Here is a 21,727-nt window from a genome sequence, read left to right on the forward strand (position 1 = left end):
CCCCTCAACCTGAGGGAGCTGCAATTTAGTAAATTTTATTTGGGGGTGCCTGCAACATGAAATAAAGGACCCTAGCCAACCACTGAGCCTCCATAACACTTGTCTGGGTAGCAACAAAGGGAGCATTCTCATGGGGTACAACAGGTGAGGAATAACATTCATTTTAATCTGGGCTATTCAGCCCAATCATAATAATGGTAATCCCTCCTACCGCTGCAAATCCTGTTTTATCTTCTCCAGTAATTGTGCATAGTTAGCTTTATACAGCTGGGGGAAGACAGGGGTAATAATTCCTAAATATAAAAAACCTTTTGACGACCATCTAAACGGGGACTGCATTCCATCCTTCAGATCAGGCACCTCCACTAATTCCTACACCGGCATGGCTTCTGATTTTGTGAAGGTGGTCCTGCATCCCGTATCCTGAACTTTAACAATTGGTGTCATGTCAGCCCAAAGTTCACTTGAGAATGTAACTTTTAAAAAAGTTCTGCGATTTACATATGAAAAAACTGAAACCAACATGTTCATTCTAAAACGGTGAGAGACTTAACAAGCAGTCCGGGTCTTTTTCAATATATAATTTCAGTTACATCACACTGTAAACTTTTGCTATAAATTCTGTGTCTTACGATCTTATACTCCACAACCACCTGATGAAGGAGCAGTGCTCCGAAAGCTAGTGCTTCCAAATAAATCTGTTGGACTATAATCTGGTGTTGTTTGATTTTTAACTTTGTACGCTCCAGTCCAACACTGATGTCTCCAAATTAAAACTATATTGGACTTCGTCAGATAGACACCTGGAATTCTGTGAGCTTCAAACAGGTTATGTGAGTAGGAAAGAAATGGTCAGATTGAGTATAATATTGGTAAATGTGAGCAAGTCTATTTTGACAGGAAGAATAGAAAAACAGTATGTTACTTAAATGATGAGGAATCCCTCGTACAGACAGCACATGAAACTCCTATGCTGGTACAGCAATTGATTAGGAAAGTGAATGAAATGTTGTAATTTATTGCAAAGGGATTGGAATATAAAAATAATGAACTTTGCCGCAGTTGTACAGGATATTGATGATACAATACCTGGAGTATTGAATACAATTTTGATCTCATGATTTGAAATAAAAAGTCACAATTACTTTGAAAACAGTTCAGAGAAGGTTAATTTGAGTCATTCTTGGGATAAAGATGAAAAGGGGAGCAGGGTTGAATGTGGGTGATGGTAAGGTATATGTGACAGTTGGGTGAAGGAGTAGCGTGGCAGGTGTGTGAGTGAGCAGACAGGATGACAGGTAGATGGATAAGAGGATAGACTGTGTTAGGATAGTCAGGTAGTGGAGATAGTCAGGGTGAGAGTGTATTTGGACATCTGAGGGATAACAACATCTATGACTGGGGATATATCCAATGCCTGACCACCTGGAGACTGGAAAATCTGTGCCCATATTTCTAATTTTTACTTTGTTTACTGTTGTGGTATTGTTCGCCGAGCTGGAAGTTTTTGTTGCAAACGTTTCGCCCCCTGGCTAGGCGACATCATCAGTGCTTTGGAGTCTCCTGCGAAGCGCTTCTTTGATGTTTCTTCCGGTATTTATAGTGGTCTGTCCTTGCCGCTTCCGGTTGTCAGTTTCAGCTGTCCGCTGTAGTAGTTGGTATATTGGGTCCAGGTCAATGTGTTTGTTGATGGAGTTTGTGGATGAATGCCATGCCAGGGAATTCCTAGAGGCATGGCATTCATCCACAAACTCCATCAACAAACACATCGACCTGGATCCAATATACCAACCACTACAGCAGACAGCTGAAACTGACAACCGGAAGCGGCAAGGACAGACCACTATAAATACCGGAAGAAACATCAAAGAAGCGCTTCGCAGGAGACTCCAAAGCACTGATGATGTTGCCTAGCCAGGGGACGAAACGTTTGCAACAAAAACTTCCAGCTCGGCGAACAGAACCACAACAATGAGCACCCGAGCTACAAATCTTCGCACAAACTTTGAACTTTGTTTACTCTCATCCTAATTTAGCCCAGAGGCTAAACATGAAATTGACCACGAAGATTTTGAATGTTCATCACTAATAAATGGGAAATTATCAAATGTAGGCTTAGATCCACTAAAACTCTGTGTCCTTTGTATTCCTCTCTGTCCTGGAGTGCATGCTATAAATAGTAAGAAGGCTATAAAAAAATTGCTGCCTCTGGCTGAAGACATACAGATGGCCACCTACCCTGATTTCACTGGCAATTCTAGGAACTTGCAGCTCTTGCCTAGGTTCTAAAACAGCAATAAGGTTACGCCAAGTTGCAATGATCACAAGGGGGTATCACTGGTCACGATAAAGAAAGTTTTGGCTAACAGCGGGATTGATGTTGAGAAACTCCAGTGCTCAGTAAGGTTCAGTATCAGAAGGTTGGTTGAAAAAAGGCTCAAAATTGTTAAAACGGAAACCTGAGGAAAGTGGTAAAGAAAATGAAGACACCAACAGACAGGAAGCAATTAGTGAAGAAATCACCAGCCAAGAAATAAGAAACTAGAAATCTAAATATCTGAAGCCAAAGGCTCTTCTCAGAGCCCCCGTGTCTTTCTAAATAGAACTAAACCACAATCAAATTATCGCTGTTTGCAGCGAGGCTCATTCTCAGTTGAGATCATTTCAAATTAATGCAACAACTAAATACCACAGATGCTGAATTTCATTTGGAAGTTAGTATTTTCAAATCTTCATTCCTCTGTCATAAGTGAGGGTACCAGTAAATATTTCACTTGACCACTGTAGATATGTGCACTTTTGTGTTGTTTATAGATTCATAACACATCTTTATCGACATGAGGTGAAAGGATTCTTAAAATAATTAAATAAAACTTTCTAAATCAAAGCTCAGTGACCAACCTTAGTGCAATTTTCTGGAAACCTTAACATATGAGTTGGTCAAAAAAAATTGAAAGTTGCTGAATGAACAATGAAAATTCCAGCAAGCAAATTAGCCAAAACTTGGAATTTTGTCAAGGCATTAGTACTGTTACCTATACTTGCAGTACCATTAAAAGAAAGGTTCATTAGATTTTATCAATTAAAAAATAATTTATATTATGTGAATTAAGGATGTGTACTGCAGACTGGAGGAAAAATTAGCAAGTGTGTCATGTTAATATGTTAAAGCGACAATATGCCAGGGAGGATAGACAGAAGAAAACAATATTTACAATGGTGAAAGGAAAAGAAAGCAAAATCAAATTGACAGAACGATTGGAAATTTAATGATATATTGAAAATTGTCAAGTCCCATCCACCAGTGATCAGATTGGATAGTATGGTGATGCTTAAGAAATTATATGAAATATTATGCTATCTCCCAGAAAACAGTTGAAATGTCTTAAAACTTGTGACCGGGAGGTGTGTGCAGGAAGTAAGCATTATTGTAAAGGAGAATATGAGGATTGTGCAACAGTCAGCATCAATGTGAAGGAGACTGAGGAAAAGACAGGAGGAGTCTTTACTTATGAACCAGCTTGAGAGAGTGGAGACAGTAAGTTCATAAAAAGCACAAGGTAATCACTCTTCTTAAATTAATTCCATAAAATTTGGTCTGTGGTCAGAGACAGGAGGGTGAGTCTGTGAATGAGGCAGATATGGAAATCCAGAATTTAACTGTTGAGGAATCTCAGCCAGTGGTCTTGAATGAACTGACTACAACTCCTTGGTCCACAGCACCATTCAAGTGGGGGGAGAAAAGAGAAATGTAACACTAATAGGAGAAAGCATTGGTCAAGGAATTGATGTTGTTCCCTGCAGCATAAACAAGAGTCCCAACGGCTGTGTTTCACAACACTGCCAAGAAGCACAACATCTTATCTGTGCTTGAGAAGGACTTGGAGTTGGAGGGGAAGGATCTAGATTTCATGGTTGATGTAGTTATCAATAGCTTAGGTAGTGCTTCTACAGAAGTAATGTTGAGGGATTATGAGCAGTTCCGAAGAGAAAATCCATAACAGCAAATGTGTTGGTTAGCAGCATCAATGTTGTCAAAGTAACTGGGAAAAGCCAAATGTATGTGTATTTAGAGGGAATTTATAAGGGGCTAGACTTTTACAAGTAGAGCTATAGGTGAAGGTTCAAGATCGTTTATCTGTAGCTAGAATGTTCTCATTTGAAATAAATAATGATTACAGTCAGAAAATCATGGAGATATACAGAATGGAAACAGATCTTTTGGTTCAATTCGTCCATGCCAATTAGATATGCTAAATTAATCCAGTCCCATTTGTCAGCACTTGGCCCATATCCTTCTAACCCCTTCTTATTCATGCACCTGTCCAGTTGCCTTTTAAATGTTGTAATTGTACCAGCCTCCATCACTTCTTTTGGCAGCTCATTCCATACATGCACCAACCTTTGTGTGAAAAAGTTGTCCCTTCGGTCCCTTTTAAGTCTTGCCCCTCTCACCCTAAACCTATGCCCTCTAGTTCTGGATTTCCTCAACCCCAAACTTATCTATTTACCCTGTCCATGCCCTTTATGATTTTATAAACCTCTATAAAGTCACCCCTCAGCATTTGACACTCAAGGAAAACAGCCCCAGCCTATTCAGCCTCTCCCTACAGCTCCAACCTTCCAACCCTCGCAACATCATTGTAAATCATTCCTGAACCCTTTCAAGTTTCACAACATCCTTCCTATAGGAGGGAGACCAGAATTGCACACAATATCCCAAAAGTGGCCTAACCAATGTCCTGTACAGTGGCAAAATGACCTCCCAACTCCTATACTTAAACTCTAACCAATAAAGGACAGCATCTTGTTGTTCAGCAACACTCCCCTGCACCTTACCTTTAAGTGTATAAATCCTGCTCTGATTTGCCTTTCCTAAATGCAGCACCTCACATTTATCGAAATTAAACACCATCAATCACTCTTCAACCCCGTGCCCATCTGATCAAGATCGTGTTGCACTCTGAGGTAAACCTCTTCGCTGTCCACTACACCACCAATTTCGGTGTCCTCTGCAAACTTACTCACTTTGCCTCCAATATTCACATCAAAATCATTTACATAAATGACGAGAAACAACCCTCAACCACCACCCTCTGTCTTCTACTTTCGAGCCAGTTCTGTATCTAGTTCTTCCTCTTTGTTACTTCTTCAAAAACTTCAATCAAGTTAGTGAGACATGATTTCCCAAGCACAAAGCCATGTTGACTATCCCTAATCAGTTCTTACCCATCCAAATTCATGTGAATCCTGTCCCTCAGGACTGCCTCCAAAAACTTGCTTACCACCAATGTCAGGCTCACTGGTCTATAATTCCCTGGCTTTTCCTTCCTACCTTTCTTAAATAGTGGCACCACGTTAGCCAACCTCCAGTCTTCTGGCACCTCACCTGTGACTATCAGTGATCCAAATATCTCAGCAAGAGGTTCAGCAATCACTTCCCCAGCTTCCAACAGAGTTCTAGGGTATGCCTGATCAGATACTGGAGATTTATCCATGTTTATGCATTTTAAGACATCCAGCATTTCCTCCTCTGTAATATGGATATTTTTCAAGATGTCACCATCTATTTCCCCACATTTTATATCTTCCATGTCCTTCTCCACAGTAAACACTGAAGCAAAATACTCGTTTAGTATTCCCCCATCTTCTGCAGTTCCATACATAGGTGGCCTTGCCAATCTTTGAGGGTTCCTATTCTCTCCCTAGTTATTCTTTTGTCCTTAATGTATTTATGAAATCCTTCTGGGTTCTCCTTAACCCTATTTGCCAAAACTATCTCATGTCCCATTTTTGCCCTCCTAATTTCCCTTTTAAGTATGCCCCAAGTCTTTATGGCCTTCTAAGGATTCACTTGATCCCTGCTGCCTATATCTGACATATACTTGCTTCTTTTTCTTGTCCAAAACCTCAATTTCTCTAGTCATCCAGCATTCCCTGCACCTACCAATCTTGCCTTTCACCCTAACAGGAACACACAGTCTCTGGACTCTTGTTATTTCATTTTTGAAGGCTTCCTGTGTTCCAGCCATCCCTTTACCTGTGAACATCCACACCCAATCAACTTATGAAAGTTCTTGCCTAATACCATTAAAATTGGCCTTCCCCAAATTTAGAACCTCAACTTTGAATTCAGTCCATCCTTTTCCATAATTTTTAAAAAACTAATAGAATTACAGTCAATGGCCCAAAGTGCTCCCCCACTGACACCTCTAAGGATTCACTTGCCCTGCCTTTATTTCCCAACAGTAGGTCAGGTTTTGCACCTTCGCCAGTAGGTACATCCATATACTGAATCAGAACATTTTCTTGTACACACTTAGCAAATTCCTCTCCATCTAAACCCTTAACACTGTGGTAGTCCCTATCTATGTTTGGAAAGTTAAGATCCCTTACCATTACCACCATATTATTCTTGCAGACAACTGAGATCTCCTTACAAATTTGTTTCTCAATTTCCCGTTGACTTGGGGGAGGGGGGTCTATAATACAATCCCAATAAGGTTATTTCTCAGTTCCACTCAAATAATTTCCCTGGATGTATTCCCAGGAATATCCTCCCAAGCGCAGCCATAATGTGATCCCTTACCAAAAACATCCCCCCCCCCTTCTCTCTTGGCCCCCTTACTAGCCTTCCTGTAGCATTTGTATCCTGGAACATTAAGCTGCCAGTCCTGTCCACCCCTGAGCCACGTTTTTGTAATTGCTATGATATCTCAGTCCCATATTCTTAACCATGCCCTGAGTTCATCCGCCTTCCCTGTAAGGTGTCTTGCATTGAAATAAATGCAGTTTAATTTATCAGTCCCACCTTGTTCTCTGCTTTGTCCTGACTGTTTGATTCACCTTTGTTCTCAACTGTACCAGTCTCAGATTGAAATCTTTCCTCACTATCTCCCTGGGTCCCACCCTCCCACCTTACTACTTTAAATCCTCCCAAGCAGCTCTAGCAAATCTCCCTGCCAGTATATTAGTCCCCTTCCAATTTAGATGCAATCTGTCCTTCTTGTAGAGGTCATTTCCTCCCCAGAGGAGATTCCAATGATTGCAAAATGTGAACCCTTCACCCGTGTACCAGCTCCTCAACCACACAATCATTTGCTCGATTCTCCTAGTCCTACCCTCACTAGCTCATAGCACCGGGAGTAATCCAGGTATTACTACCCTCGAGGGCCTCCTTTTTAAATTCCTGCCAACTTTCCATATTCTCCCTTCAGAATCTCATCTTGTTCTCTTACTCTATCGTTAGTTCCAATGTGTACAATGACATCCTCCTGGTCCCACTTCCTTTTGAGAATATTCTGCACTGTCTCAGAAATATCCTTGATCCTGGCGCCATGGATGAAACATACCATTCTGATTTCTCGCTGTGGGATGCAGAAACATTTGTCTGTGCCCCTGACTGGAGAATTCCCTATCACAATCGATCGCTTGGAATGTGACGTACCCCTTGTTACATTAGACCAGTCTTGGTATCAGAACCTTAGTTGTTTGTGCTACGTTCCCTTGAGAGTCCATCACCTCCTACATTTTCCAAAGCAGCATACTTGTTGAGATGGGGATAGCTATGTGAGACTCCTGAACTACCAGTCTCCCTCTCCTACATTTTTTGGCGGTAACCCATCTATCTGACTGTATCTGCAGTTTTTCTCCCTTCCTATAACTGCCATCCATCACACCCCTAACTCCTGTAAATTCCTCATTGCCTCTAGCTGCATCTCCAACCGAACCATGTGATTTGATAAGATTCGCAACCAACAAACTTACTGCAGATATAATCATCAGTAACATGGAAATTCTCTCTAATCTCCCACATCTGACAGGAACAGCACTTCACTCTACTAAAGGCCATCTTTGCACCTTGACGATCTACAGAAAATAGCAGCCTCACTGCTCTAAAAAACACTGCTCCAGGCTAACTTTGTACCAATGTTTTATATTTTTGAATTTTAATCAAGAGACAAATCTCAATAAAAACATATAACCAAAAAGAACCCATTATACTCAACATTAAAAAAAGACAGGCGCAGCAGGTCAGGCAGCATCCAAGGAACAGGGGATTCGACGTTTCGGGCATAAGCTGTTATTTAGCTCTGATCTCCAACATCTGCAGACCTCACTTTCTCCTCCATTAAAAAAAGACAGCAAGGTTACATTTAAAAACCATGAATTTATCTGCTCATGTGCTGTGAGCTCTCCCATACAGGTTCCTCCAAGGTCAGCTATAAATTTCACTGTTTGTCAATTTTTCTATGACACATTCCAATGTCCAGAAATACTTGAACTCAAACAGCAAAGGCAGTAGCTGTGCAGATTCACTGCTATGTCAGACAGCAGTGAAATTTGCTCTTGCACTCTGACAACTTATGTCTAAATGACAGTAATTTGGAGAATTTTGTTTACTTTTATAAAATTCTTGACTTTGTGATGACTCCAAGAATTGTGGGCTTGATTTCCAGCATCTAACCCAGTGAGGTGTAACACAGGAAAGTGTAACTAAATTGTGCTCACTCCTTAAGAATGCTGTTAACAAATGTTAACAAAACACTGGAAAAGTCAGTACAGCCTTCAAATTTTGTATGATTTGTGTCTTCCTGATTACTGCTGGGAATGTCTATAGTAGCAGACAGTTGCTGCCTAAAAGTGTATTTAGGTGTATATAGATGAATAATAAAGCTGGACCACTAACTTCATAATGTTTTCTACGTCAGTAGCAATTCAGCAAAGGAAACATGGTCTCCAAATTACTGACTTTCCTAGGGTTCTATGGACTGCATCTGGATTGCCATTTAGGCCGTGTGCAAAATTCTCCGTCTATTTGATTTATAATAGATTTTTAAAACTTAAAAAGTATTCAGCAAGAGAGACAGCCTTTCTGAGATAAAGGGATCTGGCCAGTTAGTGGGAGAGCTATTGAAGAACCTATGCTGTTCGTTTGTGGAAAGGTTAGCTGAATGACAAGTCAGTCAATTACTGATGAGGCCACCAACTAGCCTTCTCCTCATATCAAGATCTGAGGGATGGCTGTTTCACCTATTGAGGCTGTCAACCTTTCATTGATTGACAGCTGTTATGGTCAATGTCACCATAGGGAAGGTATAGCTGCTGCCAGCAGGACTGACACTGGAATCCAAGGAATGTGGAGCAGCTGAAGACTGTTAAGGAGCTTGGTTCATATGATTGGGATCGCAGGGAGAATTATGTAGTGGAGTCAGCAACAGGGGCAGGTTGTGGTGCTCACTGGGTTCCTCTTTCCTTAAGACCAGCTATTTGATCAAGCACTCAGTGTTTCTGATCAAGGGGCACCTCCACAAATAGAGGTAGCAGGTAGCTGTACGGAGTCTGCTCCTGTGGACACTGCATTCTGGCAGGCCTGGCAGCTATATCCTAAAATAGTACAATAAATGTTTAGACCAATTGCTCAAAGTTTCAAGATTGATCGTCATCTGTGTATGTCCATAATTGTTGGAAAAAGAAGCCTCTGCAAATATATAGAAAATAAGACTGTCAAGCATAGAGATGAAGCAATCGATGCAGAGCAAAGTCCACAGGCATCTAACTGTTTCTCAATTGGGAAGAATTTGGAAATCAGAGTTGTATTAATTGCTCACTGACTCTTGTGTAGTTCATTGAGCTTGCAACAGGTCTCTTATCTATCCTTTTGGCCACAGAGATTGTGCAACCTGTTGAAATCAAGCAGTGAAAGAAAATGTATATTAAAACTGAAGTTAATAAGAAATTAGGGAAAGCTTGTCACTGATTGGAGTTATATTTAGCAGAAAGAAAAATGGCTGTGGTTACTGAAGATGATTAATCTCAATTCTAGAATATTATTACAGACATTCTTCATGTTGGTGCCCTGGACCCAACCATCTTCAGCTGCTTCAACAATGACCTCTTTCCACTATAAATTTGTCAGTGATTGCATAATGTTCAGTGCTTTTGCAATCCTTGGATAAAGAAAGCAGTTCATGTTCGTAGATGGTAAGATTTGGACCAGATCCAGGTTCGGACTAATAAATGGCAGGTAATAGAGTCAAAGAGATGTACAGCACGGAAACAAACCCTTTGGTCCAACTTGTCCATGCTGACCAGACATCCCAACCCAATCTAGTCCCACCTGCTAGTACCCAGCCCATATCCCTCCAAACCTTTCCTTTTCATATACCCATCCAGATGCCTTTTAAATGTAATAATTGTACCAGCCTCCACCATTTCCTCTGGCTTCCACCGACACTCTCATTCGTTTGGCCGAATTGGTCCTCACCCTTAACAATTTCTCCTTCGAATCCTCCCACTTCCTCCAGACCAAAGGGGTAGCCATGGGCATATGCATGGGCCCCAGCTATGCCTGTCTCTTTGTTGACTACATAGAACAGTCGATCTTCCATAATTACACCGGCACCACTCCCCACCTCTTCCTCTGCTACATTGATGACTGTATTGGCGCCACCTCGTGCTCCTGGAGGAGGTTGAGCAATTCATCAACTTCACCAACACATTCCACCCTGACCTTAAATTTACCTGGACCATCTCTGACACCTCCCTCCCCTTCCTGGACCTTTCCATCTCCATTAATGACGACCGACTTGACTTGACATTTTTTTACAAACCCACCGACTCCCACAGCTACCTGGATTACACCTCTTCCCACCCTACCTCTTGCAAAAATGCCAACCCATATTCCCAATTCCTCTGCCTCCGCCGTATCTGCTCCCAGGAGGACCAGTTCCACCATAGAACACAACTGATGGCCTCCTTTTTTAGAGACCGCAATTTCCCTTCCCATGTGGTTAAAGATGCCCTCCAACGCATATCGTCCACATCCCGCACCTCCGCCCTCAGACTCCACCCCTCCAACCGTAACAAGGACAGATGCCCCTGGTGCTCACCTTCCACCCTACAAACCTTCACATAAACCAAATCATCCGCCGACATTTCTGCCACCTCCAAAAAGACCCAACCACCAGGGACATATTTCCCTCCCCACCCCTTTCCGCCCTCCGCAAAGACCGTTCCCTCAGTGACTACCTGGTCAGGTCCACGCCCCCCTACAACCCACCGTCCCATCCTGGCACCTTCCCCTGCCACCGCAGGAACTGCAAAACTTGCGCCCACACCTCCTCCTTCACCTCCATCCAAGGCCCTAAAGGAGCCTTCCACATCCATCGAGGTTTTACCTGCACATCCACTAATATCATTTATTGCATCCGTTGCTCCCGATGCGGTCTCCTCTAGATTGGGGAGACTGGATGCCTCCTAGCAGAGCGCTTTAGGAACATCTCTGAGACAGCCGCACCAATCAACCACACCGCCCCGTGGCCCAACATTTCAACTCCCTCTCCCACTCTGCCGAGGACATGGAGGTCCTGGGCCTCCTTCACCGCCACTCCCTCACCACCAGACGCCTGGAGGAAGAATGCCTCATCTTCTGCTTTGGAACACTTCAATCCCAGGGCATTAACGTGGACTTCAACAGTTTCCTCATTTCCCCTTCCCCCACCTCACCCTAGTTCCAAACTTCCAGCTCAGCACTGTCCCCATGACTTGTCCTACCTGCCTATCTTCTTTTCCATCTATCCACTCCACCCTCCTCCCTGACCTAGCACCTTCATCCCCTCCCCCACTCACCTATTATACTCTATGCTACTTTCTCCCCACCCCCACCCTCCTCTAGCTTATCTCTCCACGTTTCAGGCTCTCTGCCTTTATTCCTGATGAAGGGCTTTTGCCCAAAACATCGATTTTGCTGCTCCTCGGATGCTGCCTGAACTGCTGTGCTCTTCCAGCACCACTAATCCAAAACCATTTCCTCTGGCAGCTCATTCCATACACGTAGCACCTCTCCATGAAAACGTTGCCCCTTAGGTCTCTTTTATATCTTTCCCCTCTCTCCCTAAACTTATGCCCTCTAATTCTGTTCTCTCCCACCCCAGGGAAATGACTTTGTTTATTTATCCTATCCATGCCCCTCATAATTTTGTAAACCTCTATCAGGTCACCCCTCAGCCTCCTACACTCCAAAGAAAACAGCCCAGCCTATTCAACTTCTCCCAATTGCTCAAATCCTCCAACCCTGGCAACATGCTTGTAAATCTTTTCTGAACTCTTTCAAGTTTCACAATATCTTTCTGATAGGAAGAAGACCAGAATTGCATGCAATATTCCAAAAATGGCCTAACCATTGTCCTGTACAGCTGCAACATGACCTCCCAACTCCTGTACTTAGTACTCTGACCAATAAAGGAAAGCATACCAATAAAGGAAAGCTTTCTTCACTGTTCTCTCTACCTGCGATTCTACTTTCAAGGAGCTTTGAACCTGCACTCCAAGGTCTCTTTGTTCAGCAACACTCCTTAGGAGCTTACCATTAAGTCCTGCTAAGATTTGCTTTCCCAAAATGCAGCATCTATCATTTACCTAAACTAAACTCCATCTGCCACTTCTCAGCCCAATAGCCCATCTGATCATGATATTGTTGTAATCTGAGGTAACCTTCTTCACTGTCCACTACACCTCCAATTTTGGTATCATATGCGAGCTTACTATCTATATGTCTTATGCTCACATCCAAATAATTTATATAAATGATAAAAAATAGAGGACTCAGCACTGATCCTTGTGGTACTCCACTGGTCACAGGCCTCCAGTCTGAAAAACAAACCTTTACCACCACCCTCTGTCTTCTGCCGTTGAGCCAGTTCTGTATCCAAATGGCTTGACCATATCCAACAGGCAAAAGTTAACCATACTTCTTGACATGCAATTGCATTACCGTTACAGAACCCACCGCCGTCAACATTAATTAAAAATGAAACTGGACAAACAGCAAAATCATCATGGCTACAAGTGCAGTTCAGAAACTCTTGACTCCCAAAGTGTATCCACCATCTATAAGGTGCAAGTCAAGAGTGTGATGGAATATTTTTCACTTTCCTGGAAGAATGCAGCTTCAACAGCCTTAAAGAAACTTGACATATCTAGGGCAAAGCAACCTGCTGACTGGCACTCCAACTAACACATTTAAACTAACTTCATACGCCACTGATGTACAGTAGCAGTTGTGTGTGCCATCTATAAAAAGCACCAAACCAACTCACCAACACTCCTTAAGCAGAACTTTCAAATCCATGTCCTTTACCATTGAGAAGAACAAGGGCAGAAGATTCATGCAACCACCACCACCTGCAAGGTACTCTCCAAGCCACACATCATCCTGATTTGGAAGTATATTGCTGTTCTTTCACTGATACTGGGCCAAAAATCTGGAACTCCTTTTCTAATAGAACCATGTAGATCCCATGTAGCTCAATATGGTAGCTCACTAACAACTTCAGGGCAATTAAGCATGGGTAATAAATACTAATACAGCTAGCAATGTCCACATTCCATTAACACCATGCAAAGGGGAAAGAACTCCAAGATAGGAAAAAAAGAAAAATCTGTTAGAATAGAGGGTAATAACATAATCGTTAACAGATAGCATTTTCCAGGTTCCTGGCTCTGCAGTGGTAATATCAAGTCCATGTTTTTCACCATATGGTATTGGTTTAACTTGTAGTGTACTTGCACACTGCAAATGTCAAGAGGGCCCCTAAATGAGTGAAATAATCCGATAAAACTAGGCTCCAGGGTTTCAACTTATATCTATAGGAGGAATGCTCCACAAAACCTGAAATTAAAGAAACAATCATATTAACACACACACTTGTGTGTTATTAGACATAGAATGTTGAGTCTCAATTTTAGAAATATAAGTTCATTACAAACCTGAAGAGCAACAGAACAGCCTGTGGGAAGGTTTGAAAATTGTTGTTCCTGTTGATTTGAGTCCCATCAATCATGGCAATCTTACCAAACACCTACAACAATGAAACAATCAAAATTATATTGATCTACTTTACTTATGCTATATTATCTTGCCCCTCTATATCATCCTCTAGAAACATGGTGTTGAATTTTCTCATCCCTGTGATGGTGGGCATATATGTGAGATGCTATAAAAATAGAAGGGAGCATTTCTCTTTCAAAGGGCAAGCAGGGTGAAAAACAATAAGGCTCTAAGAATCACAGAGGTGGGCAGTTAATTTAAATAATTATGGGCCTGTTTATAAGTGGTTTAAAGTATCTATTGGCATTTTCTCAGCAGTGGAATTGACACCATTCCATATAGAAACTGCAAGCTCAATAGAAGGCTATTGGAGAGGCTATTTACGAAATACAATCTACATCAATGGCTGGAATGTATACATTCTAAAATTGCTGATGACACAAAGATAGGTAGGAAACGACCAGGACTATTGATTGCTCTTGCATTCATATTGCTCCTGAACTGAATCTATGTATGATTATCTTCCATATGACTTGCAAAGTATTTTCAAAACTTAATGTATTCAGGGGAAATGAGGGTCCCCGGTTTTGCTACCTGATTAGCCAAACCACAAGTTAATCAAGTAGTGGCAAGGCCTTCCCCTAGAACCAAGACAGAGGGATAGAGGGTTCACAGAAAGATTATGGGTCAGGAGGTGGCCATTTGGCCCATCATGATTGCATTGGCTTTCTGGATAATGTGTTACATTTCTTTGCATTTAAATAATTATTTAATGCTCTTTTGAACGCCTTATTGAATATTGCATTCTATATCCTAACTTCTTGCTCTGGGAACAAGTCTTTCTCACCTCACATTTGCTTATTTTGTGAAATACTGTAAAACTGTGCACTCTGATTCATAATTTCTCCAATCTTTGTTCACACCTGAATTGTCTCATCACTGGAGCCACTCTCTCCATTGCATTTACATTCTTTCTATAGTGTGGTGTCCAGAACTGTATACAATACTCCATTTGAAGTTTAACCAGTGTCTTATGTAAGTGTCATAACATCTCTGCTCTTATATTCTGACCCTGTTTATGAGGCCAAGAATATTGTATGCCTTATTAACAGGTCTCTCTACCCATCTTGCCATTTTTCATGACATATCCATATCCACACCAAGGGCTCTGCTCCTGCACATTCTATAAGATAGTACCATATAATTTTTACTGTTTCTCCATGCTCTTTGCACCAAAGTCTATCACCTTACATTTCTCAGAATTGAACTTCATGTGCCACCTATCTGTTCACATCTCCAATGTGTCAATGTCCTTTTGAAGTTCAACATTGTCTTCCTCACGGTTTACAATTTTCCTAGGCTTCTGCAAACTTTTGATTTTTCTCCTGCACATTAACAGCTAGCTCATTTACACATAGGAATCAGGAAAAGCAAGAGTCCCAATTTCAACCCCAGAGCTCTCCACTATAAACTTTACTCCAGCCCAAAAAAAAATCCATTAACCAATACAGTACTCTGTTTCCTATCCCTCAGCCATTTTGTATCCACTTCGCCAATTTCCGTTTTATTTCAAGACTTGAAGTTCCTCTCAAGTCTGCTGCATGGCACTGTGTTGAACACCTTTTTGAAATAAATGTACACCACGTTAACAGTCTTCCTTGTATTAATCCTCTCTGTTGCCTCATCCACCATGTCAGTTAAACACAATTTTCTCTTAATAAATCCATGCTGGTTCTTTTGAATAAGTCTACATGGTTACATGAGACTATTAATTCTATCCTGAATAATTGTTTCCAGCAATTTTCCATTACCAAAGTTAAATTGACAGCCTTTTAATTGCTGGAACTAGCTTCACAACCTTTTTTTGGAATACCCCAAAAATAAGGGAAGAGCCTTGGCAATTTCCCCTCTCTAGGTTTCACATACTGAGAGCTGCCTACCATTAAGAGGCTGGCAATTGTGCTTAACACCACTACTGGGAGGTGTGGTTGCTGCTCAAATGCAGACATTGGAGTCCAAGGAAGGCTGAACGGACCAGGTCACAGCGTGGCATTTCGGGAAGATGGGGGTAACAGGGAGATGGTGAAGTGGAATCAGCAGCAAGTGAAGGGGTGGCTCTCAGTAGGGTCCCCATACCTGATGTCCAGTCACATGATCAAGTGCTGAGTATCTTCAGAGTTGGGATGATGACAGAGATTCAGGTACACAACTATCACACCTATTTACATGCCCTACCTACCTCAAAGCTCACCAACATAGAGAGCAGAAAACTTTTCCCAACATTTCAGATTGATGATCCTTTGTTTGCTCCAATAATCCAGCACAGATGAGGGACATTCCCATCCCCATATGATTTTAGCTCCTATGAATACCGCATCCCAACAGCCCACAACTGGGTTAAAATCATTGGTGGTGGGATTAGGTATTTAAATTTTTTTCCCTTTCCTTTTCTTTACCCCATACAACCGCCTATAGCGGTAGTGCTTATATTTTTCCCAGCACCCATGATGTGTGTGCACAGGTGTGAGACACAGTGAAAGACAACAGGTGTACAAATCTTTATTCAATTCCCACCAGCAGGAAGAAAGGAAACGCCCAAGTGATCAGTGATAAGCAGTGTCTGTCTCAGAGGGCAATGCTGTGTGATCAAACAGTGAAGGGAAGGGCAGGGATTAAATCTAAATAGAGTTGGAGGGGGAAATAATATACTCCACTTCCTGTGATGCCTATCTTTCCCTGAAAATCTCGAGGGTGTTGGTGGCTACCGCGTGCTCCTTCTCCAGGGACACCTGGGTTCTGACACAACCGCAGAAGAGGGGCAGGCAATCTGCCATTGCGACCCCCCTCCACAGCCGACTGCTTGGACCTTGTTATGGCCAGTTTGGCCAGGTCCAGGAGCAGGCCCACGAGGAGGTCCTCTGACCTACCCTCCCTCCTCCGCACCAAGTGCCCAAAGATCAGGAGGGTAGGACTGAAGTGCAACCAAAACAGAGGAGAAGGTTTTTAAGAAATTCAAAAAGGAAGTGAAAGTGCCTACAAATTAGGTCTTTAAAAAGTCATTAAGTAACTACTAAAGCTCCTCATTGGCAGTGAGGCAGGGAGGCTGACATGGAATTCCCATCTAGAATCTAATTCTGGCAGAGTTGGGAAGATGACAAAGATTCAGGTACACAACTATCACACCTATTTATATGTCCTACCCACCTCAAAGCTCACCACCATAGAGAGCAGAAATTTTTTCCCAACATTTCAGGTTCATGGCCCTTTGTTTGCTCCAATAATCCAATTTATCTCTACAGATGTTACCTGACTTTCTGAATGCTTCTAGCACTTTTGGCATTTACTTGAGATTCCCAGCATCTGCAGTATTCTGCTGTTCTTTTTGAAACCTCAATGTGAATACTATGGCAGTCTAGGATCATGTAATTTACCTTCTCAAAATTCTCAGTTTATTAAGATAATCATTTGCTTATTTGAATGTAAAACAATTGTATGACAGACTAAAGAGATCAAGTTTATACTCTATCATGATGCCTCATAATGTGTGTAGACCCATCATGAAAGTATAAGAGGGCAACTGTAATGAGTCTCATATGGCATCAGGAATTGTGAAACATTGCACAAGGATCCTAAATCAGTACTATAAATATTTAGATTAAGTTGTAAAAAGGACATAAAGAGTCTGCAAAGTGATATTGATTGATTAAGGTGAAAAAAAAACAAAAGTTAAAAAAAATTATGATGGAGTATAACTTGGGAAAATGTGAACTTGAAAGAATGAAAAGTAGGATATTATTGAAATGATAAAGGTAAAGTCACCACAGTCTACCAGACGTAGGGCTGTCTGTCATTAGTGTCACCATACCTCAGGTGAGGAGATAGGTTCAAAAAGTAGGACCATTATGCTAACTTTAGCCAATACAGGAACTGAATGCATCTGCAACTCCTCAATGTAAACCAGCCATCCAACTAACTAAGGTAATGTCCTTATTTAAATGATATTTTGATCTCCTCATTTACTTAATTGCATTAGAAGCAGTGCAGAGAAGGTTGGTTGATTCCTTAGCTGAAGCCATTGTCTTATGAAGAAAGGTTAGACAGGTCGAACTACTGTCCATTGAAGTTCAGAAGAACAAGAGGTGAGTTTCTGAAACATATGATATTCTGGTTTTGTTAAGCAAGGGTTGAATCTTGCTAAATTAATTTCTTTGAGGAAGTGACATGGGGGATTGACGTTGACATGCTGTTGATGTTATCTACAGTATAACCTCGATTATCCAAACATCAATTATCTGAACAAGATCTCAACGCCTGGTAGAAACAGCTTTAGGCAACTCAGCATTCAGTTATCAGTTAAATGGCATTATGGCGTGCATTGCCAGATAACCAAGGCATGTTCGATAACCGGCAGTCAAATTACCGCTTGTTTACGAACAGATTGGTAATCTGAATGATCAGTTATCCGAATAAAATACTCTCCACCTATCTCATTCAGATAATCGAGGTTGTACTGTACATGGATTTTAGTAAGTCATTTGACAAGGTCCCATGTGGCAGACTGAACAGAAAACCTTAAAATCCACAGGGGAACGTGCCAAGTTGGGCCCAAAATTGGCTTAGTGACAGGAAATGAACGATAATGGTGAATGGATGTTTTTGTGATTGGAAAGTAGTTTCCATGGTGTTCCACAGGGCTTAATGTTGAGTTCCTTAGTGCTTGTGATATATTTTAGTGGTTTTAAACTTAAATGTAGGAGGCATAATTGGGAAGTTTGCAGATTACACAAAAATTGGACAGGTAGTTGGTAATGAAGAGGATAGCTGTTGCTTCAGGATGATATCAATGCTTTGGTTCAATGGGTGAAGAAGTGGCAAAAATAATGTAATCCAAGGATGTGAGGGGTTATGTCTTTGGGGATGGCAAATAAAACAATGGAATACTGTAATTCTCATCCGAAAATTCGTGGGGTAGTAAGCTATGTGGATGGTAGCCTTACATTACAAGAAGGTATAGATGGGCTGATCAGTGGCAACTGAAAGTCAATCTAGATAAATGTAAGGGGATGCACTCGGGCAGGACAAATGATGCAAGTGAAAACATGATGAATAATAGGATCTTGATAAGCACTGAAATCAAAGGGACTTTGGTGTGCATGAACACTGATCCTTAAGGTATCAGGCTAGATGGATAAAATGATTAAGGCATATTTTACACTTTATTAGCCGAGGCGTAACATTTAAGAGCAGGGAGGTTATGCTGGAACTGTAGAAAAGGTTGGTTAGGCCACAGTTGGAGTATAATGTGCAATTCTGAAATCTGAAAAGAGAGAGAAAAAAAGGGATGAAATTACCCTTTCTGTGTTGTAGCTTTTCTATGATTCTATTTGTCATCCTGCTAGGCTGATATTAGTATTGATTTCCTGCAATTATATATTCAGAAACCAGATGCTATCATCTTTAGTTACTGTCACAAACTCCATCTCATAGTATTTGTTTCTAATCATCAAATGGCTAGCGTCAGTGGTGAACCAGAGTACTTGCAACTTTGGCTTCCTATCTGACGAAGATGAACTTCTGATAGCAATAGCTCTGGTTTTTGCCTCAATCTATGTGCTGGTTAGATCCATACCCATGATTTTATTATCTTCAAACACAGCCACTCTAATTCTGTTGTGGCAGCCTCTTACCTTCATACTTGCCATAAACCTGAATTCATTCAAATTCTATTGTTCATATCCTTAGTTGCACTGAAGTTTCAGTAAAACACCACAACCCATGTCCACTGACTTCTACTGAATTCTGGATTAGTACTCATCGAATTAAAATTTTTAGAACTCTGTTCAACTCTCTCCGTGGTCTCACCTCTCTGAGTCTCTGCTACCATCTTCAGATCTGTGAGAACTCTAGTGTTCTCCATTTCAGCCTCTTATGGTCCCTAATATTTATTGGTTCATTATGGTAACTGTGCCTTTCGCTGTCTTGGCCGAAGTTTTGGAAATCCTTTTCTAAATTTCTCCATCTCTCTCACCTCATTTAGGATGCTCCTTAAAACCCACCATTTTGACTAAGCATTTAGTTTTCCTTTCCTAAAGTTTCCTTCTATGGTTCAATGTCAGATCATGGCTGATAATGCTTCTGATAAGTATTTTGAGGCTATTTATTATGTTAAATTATTATCGTTGAGCAAATTATTACTTATTTTGATTCAATTCTCAAAAATACTGTTGTCACATTTTTGAGGATATTGTGCATTTGAATATCTGGTGCTCATGGGAAGAAACAGGCAGGTTTTCCTGCATGACTGTGTTTACAGTAGGAACATTGTGAATGAATGGATTGATGTATCTTCTTTTGATTAGGTTTTAGAAATTAAATGGAGAGAACTCCATAGTTACCAATTGATCTGTTATCATTAGTAATGAGAGGTGGCAATAGATTTACTGGTTCTGTCAGTAATAACAAGTCCAAGATCTATTGATAGTTTTCAAGTTCCAGGCAGAGTATAAACATAATTTGTTCTGACTGATGTATGGTCACATATGCAATTGAATAATGCTTGCTGTAGGAGGATACTGTTTGTCATAATGGAGCACGATATAGCTTCTTGCACCTAGTAGCCAGTGTTGTATGAACTTCCTCAGGCTAGCGGCTATTTATTAATTCCATATTATTCATCTACACATTGTATTGTATAAATCTATATTGGACAAAACTAAATGATCAGTTTCACATACGTCAAAAAATAACCATAATAAAGGCAGTGGCCAGTCGGTACATTATATTATACTTGTTGTTTTCTTACCACACTATATATGAATTGGTGCTGAACAAATGTGATGCTGTATACTTAGTACAAGGTCACTTACTTGCATTCCAATCACAGCATAGATGAAGAACAGCATAACAATTAGAAGAGCAACGTATGGCAGTGCCTGTAACGAAAGAGAAAATACCATTAACTGACTTTATTGACCACTGGCTTGAATGCCTTGACTATTGCAAACAGTAATATCTGTTGAACAATAATGAATATCGAGATAAGAATGTTTTGCTTTATTGTGAAATAAAGTTGCTGTTCTCAGGTAGCATGGATAATGAAGTAACAGGTGGGTTCCTGTCTATTTTTTGTAGGTTTCAAACTTCAAATTGGAGATATGGGGATTAGATGAGCATTTATTGCAGGATCAAAAGAGGTTTGGCTCACAAAGGTGGTATGAATAATTGTGCTATTGATATAGGAAATCAAAACAAGCAATTATGCATCTTCTTTATCAATGACAGAAACATTGTTACTAAGAAGTGTACAGTCAGTAGCAAGGAGTATGAATTAAGAATGTTTACTTTAATCCTAAATTAGGACCTAAATTAAATAAAGCAAAAAGGAATTGGAATTGGGAGAGAGAGATGAATAAAAGTAAAGAAAAATACATTTTTTCTAAGTTTCCAACGTCAATTCAAATCAAAACGGGGTTCTGGATGTAAGTTTGCTTGCTGAACTGGAAGGTTCATTTTCAGACATTTCGTCACCATACTAGGTAACATCTTCAGTGAGCCTTCGGACAAAGCATTGCTAATGATTCCTGCTTTCTATTTATACATTTGGGTTTCTTTGGGTTGGTGATGTCATTTCCTACGGTGATGTCATTTCCTGTTCTTTTTCTCAGGAGTGGTAAATCGGGTCGAAATCAATGTATTTGTTGATGGAGTTCCGGTTGGAATGCCATGCTTCTACGAATTCTCATGCGAGTCTCTGTTTGGCTTGTCCTAGGATGGATGTGTTGTCCATCTTCTCAATCTCCTCAACCTCCTCAATCTTCTCAAAACTCGCTCATATCAAAAGGATTGAGACTTTTCAAAGTTAATTTTCGGAGAAGTTGTTTGTTAGTAATTAAGAAT

General features: G+C 40.9%; 1 protein-coding gene across 1 annotated transcript in view; it reads right to left on the reverse strand.

Moving 5' to 3' along the window:
- The window catches only part of cacna1c (calcium channel, voltage-dependent, L type, alpha 1C subunit), a 1,009,638-nt gene that overhangs the window by 109,773 nt on the left and 878,138 nt on the right, over window positions 1-21,727 (reverse strand). Inside the window, exons 33-34 of the mRNA XM_060839877.1 lie at window positions 20,698-20,763; window positions 13,771-13,862 (exon numbers count right to left, since the gene is read on the reverse strand). Of these exons, the coding sequence (XP_060695860.1) occupies window positions 13,771-13,862; window positions 20,698-20,763 (158 nt within the window). The remainder of the gene's footprint in view (window positions 1-13,770; window positions 13,863-20,697; window positions 20,764-21,727) is intronic.

Source organism: Hemiscyllium ocellatum, chromosome 19, assembly GCF_020745735.1.
Source record: "Hemiscyllium ocellatum isolate sHemOce1 chromosome 19, sHemOce1.pat.X.cur, whole genome shotgun sequence".
NCBI lineage: Eukaryota > Metazoa > Chordata > Chondrichthyes > Orectolobiformes > Hemiscylliidae > Hemiscyllium > Hemiscyllium ocellatum.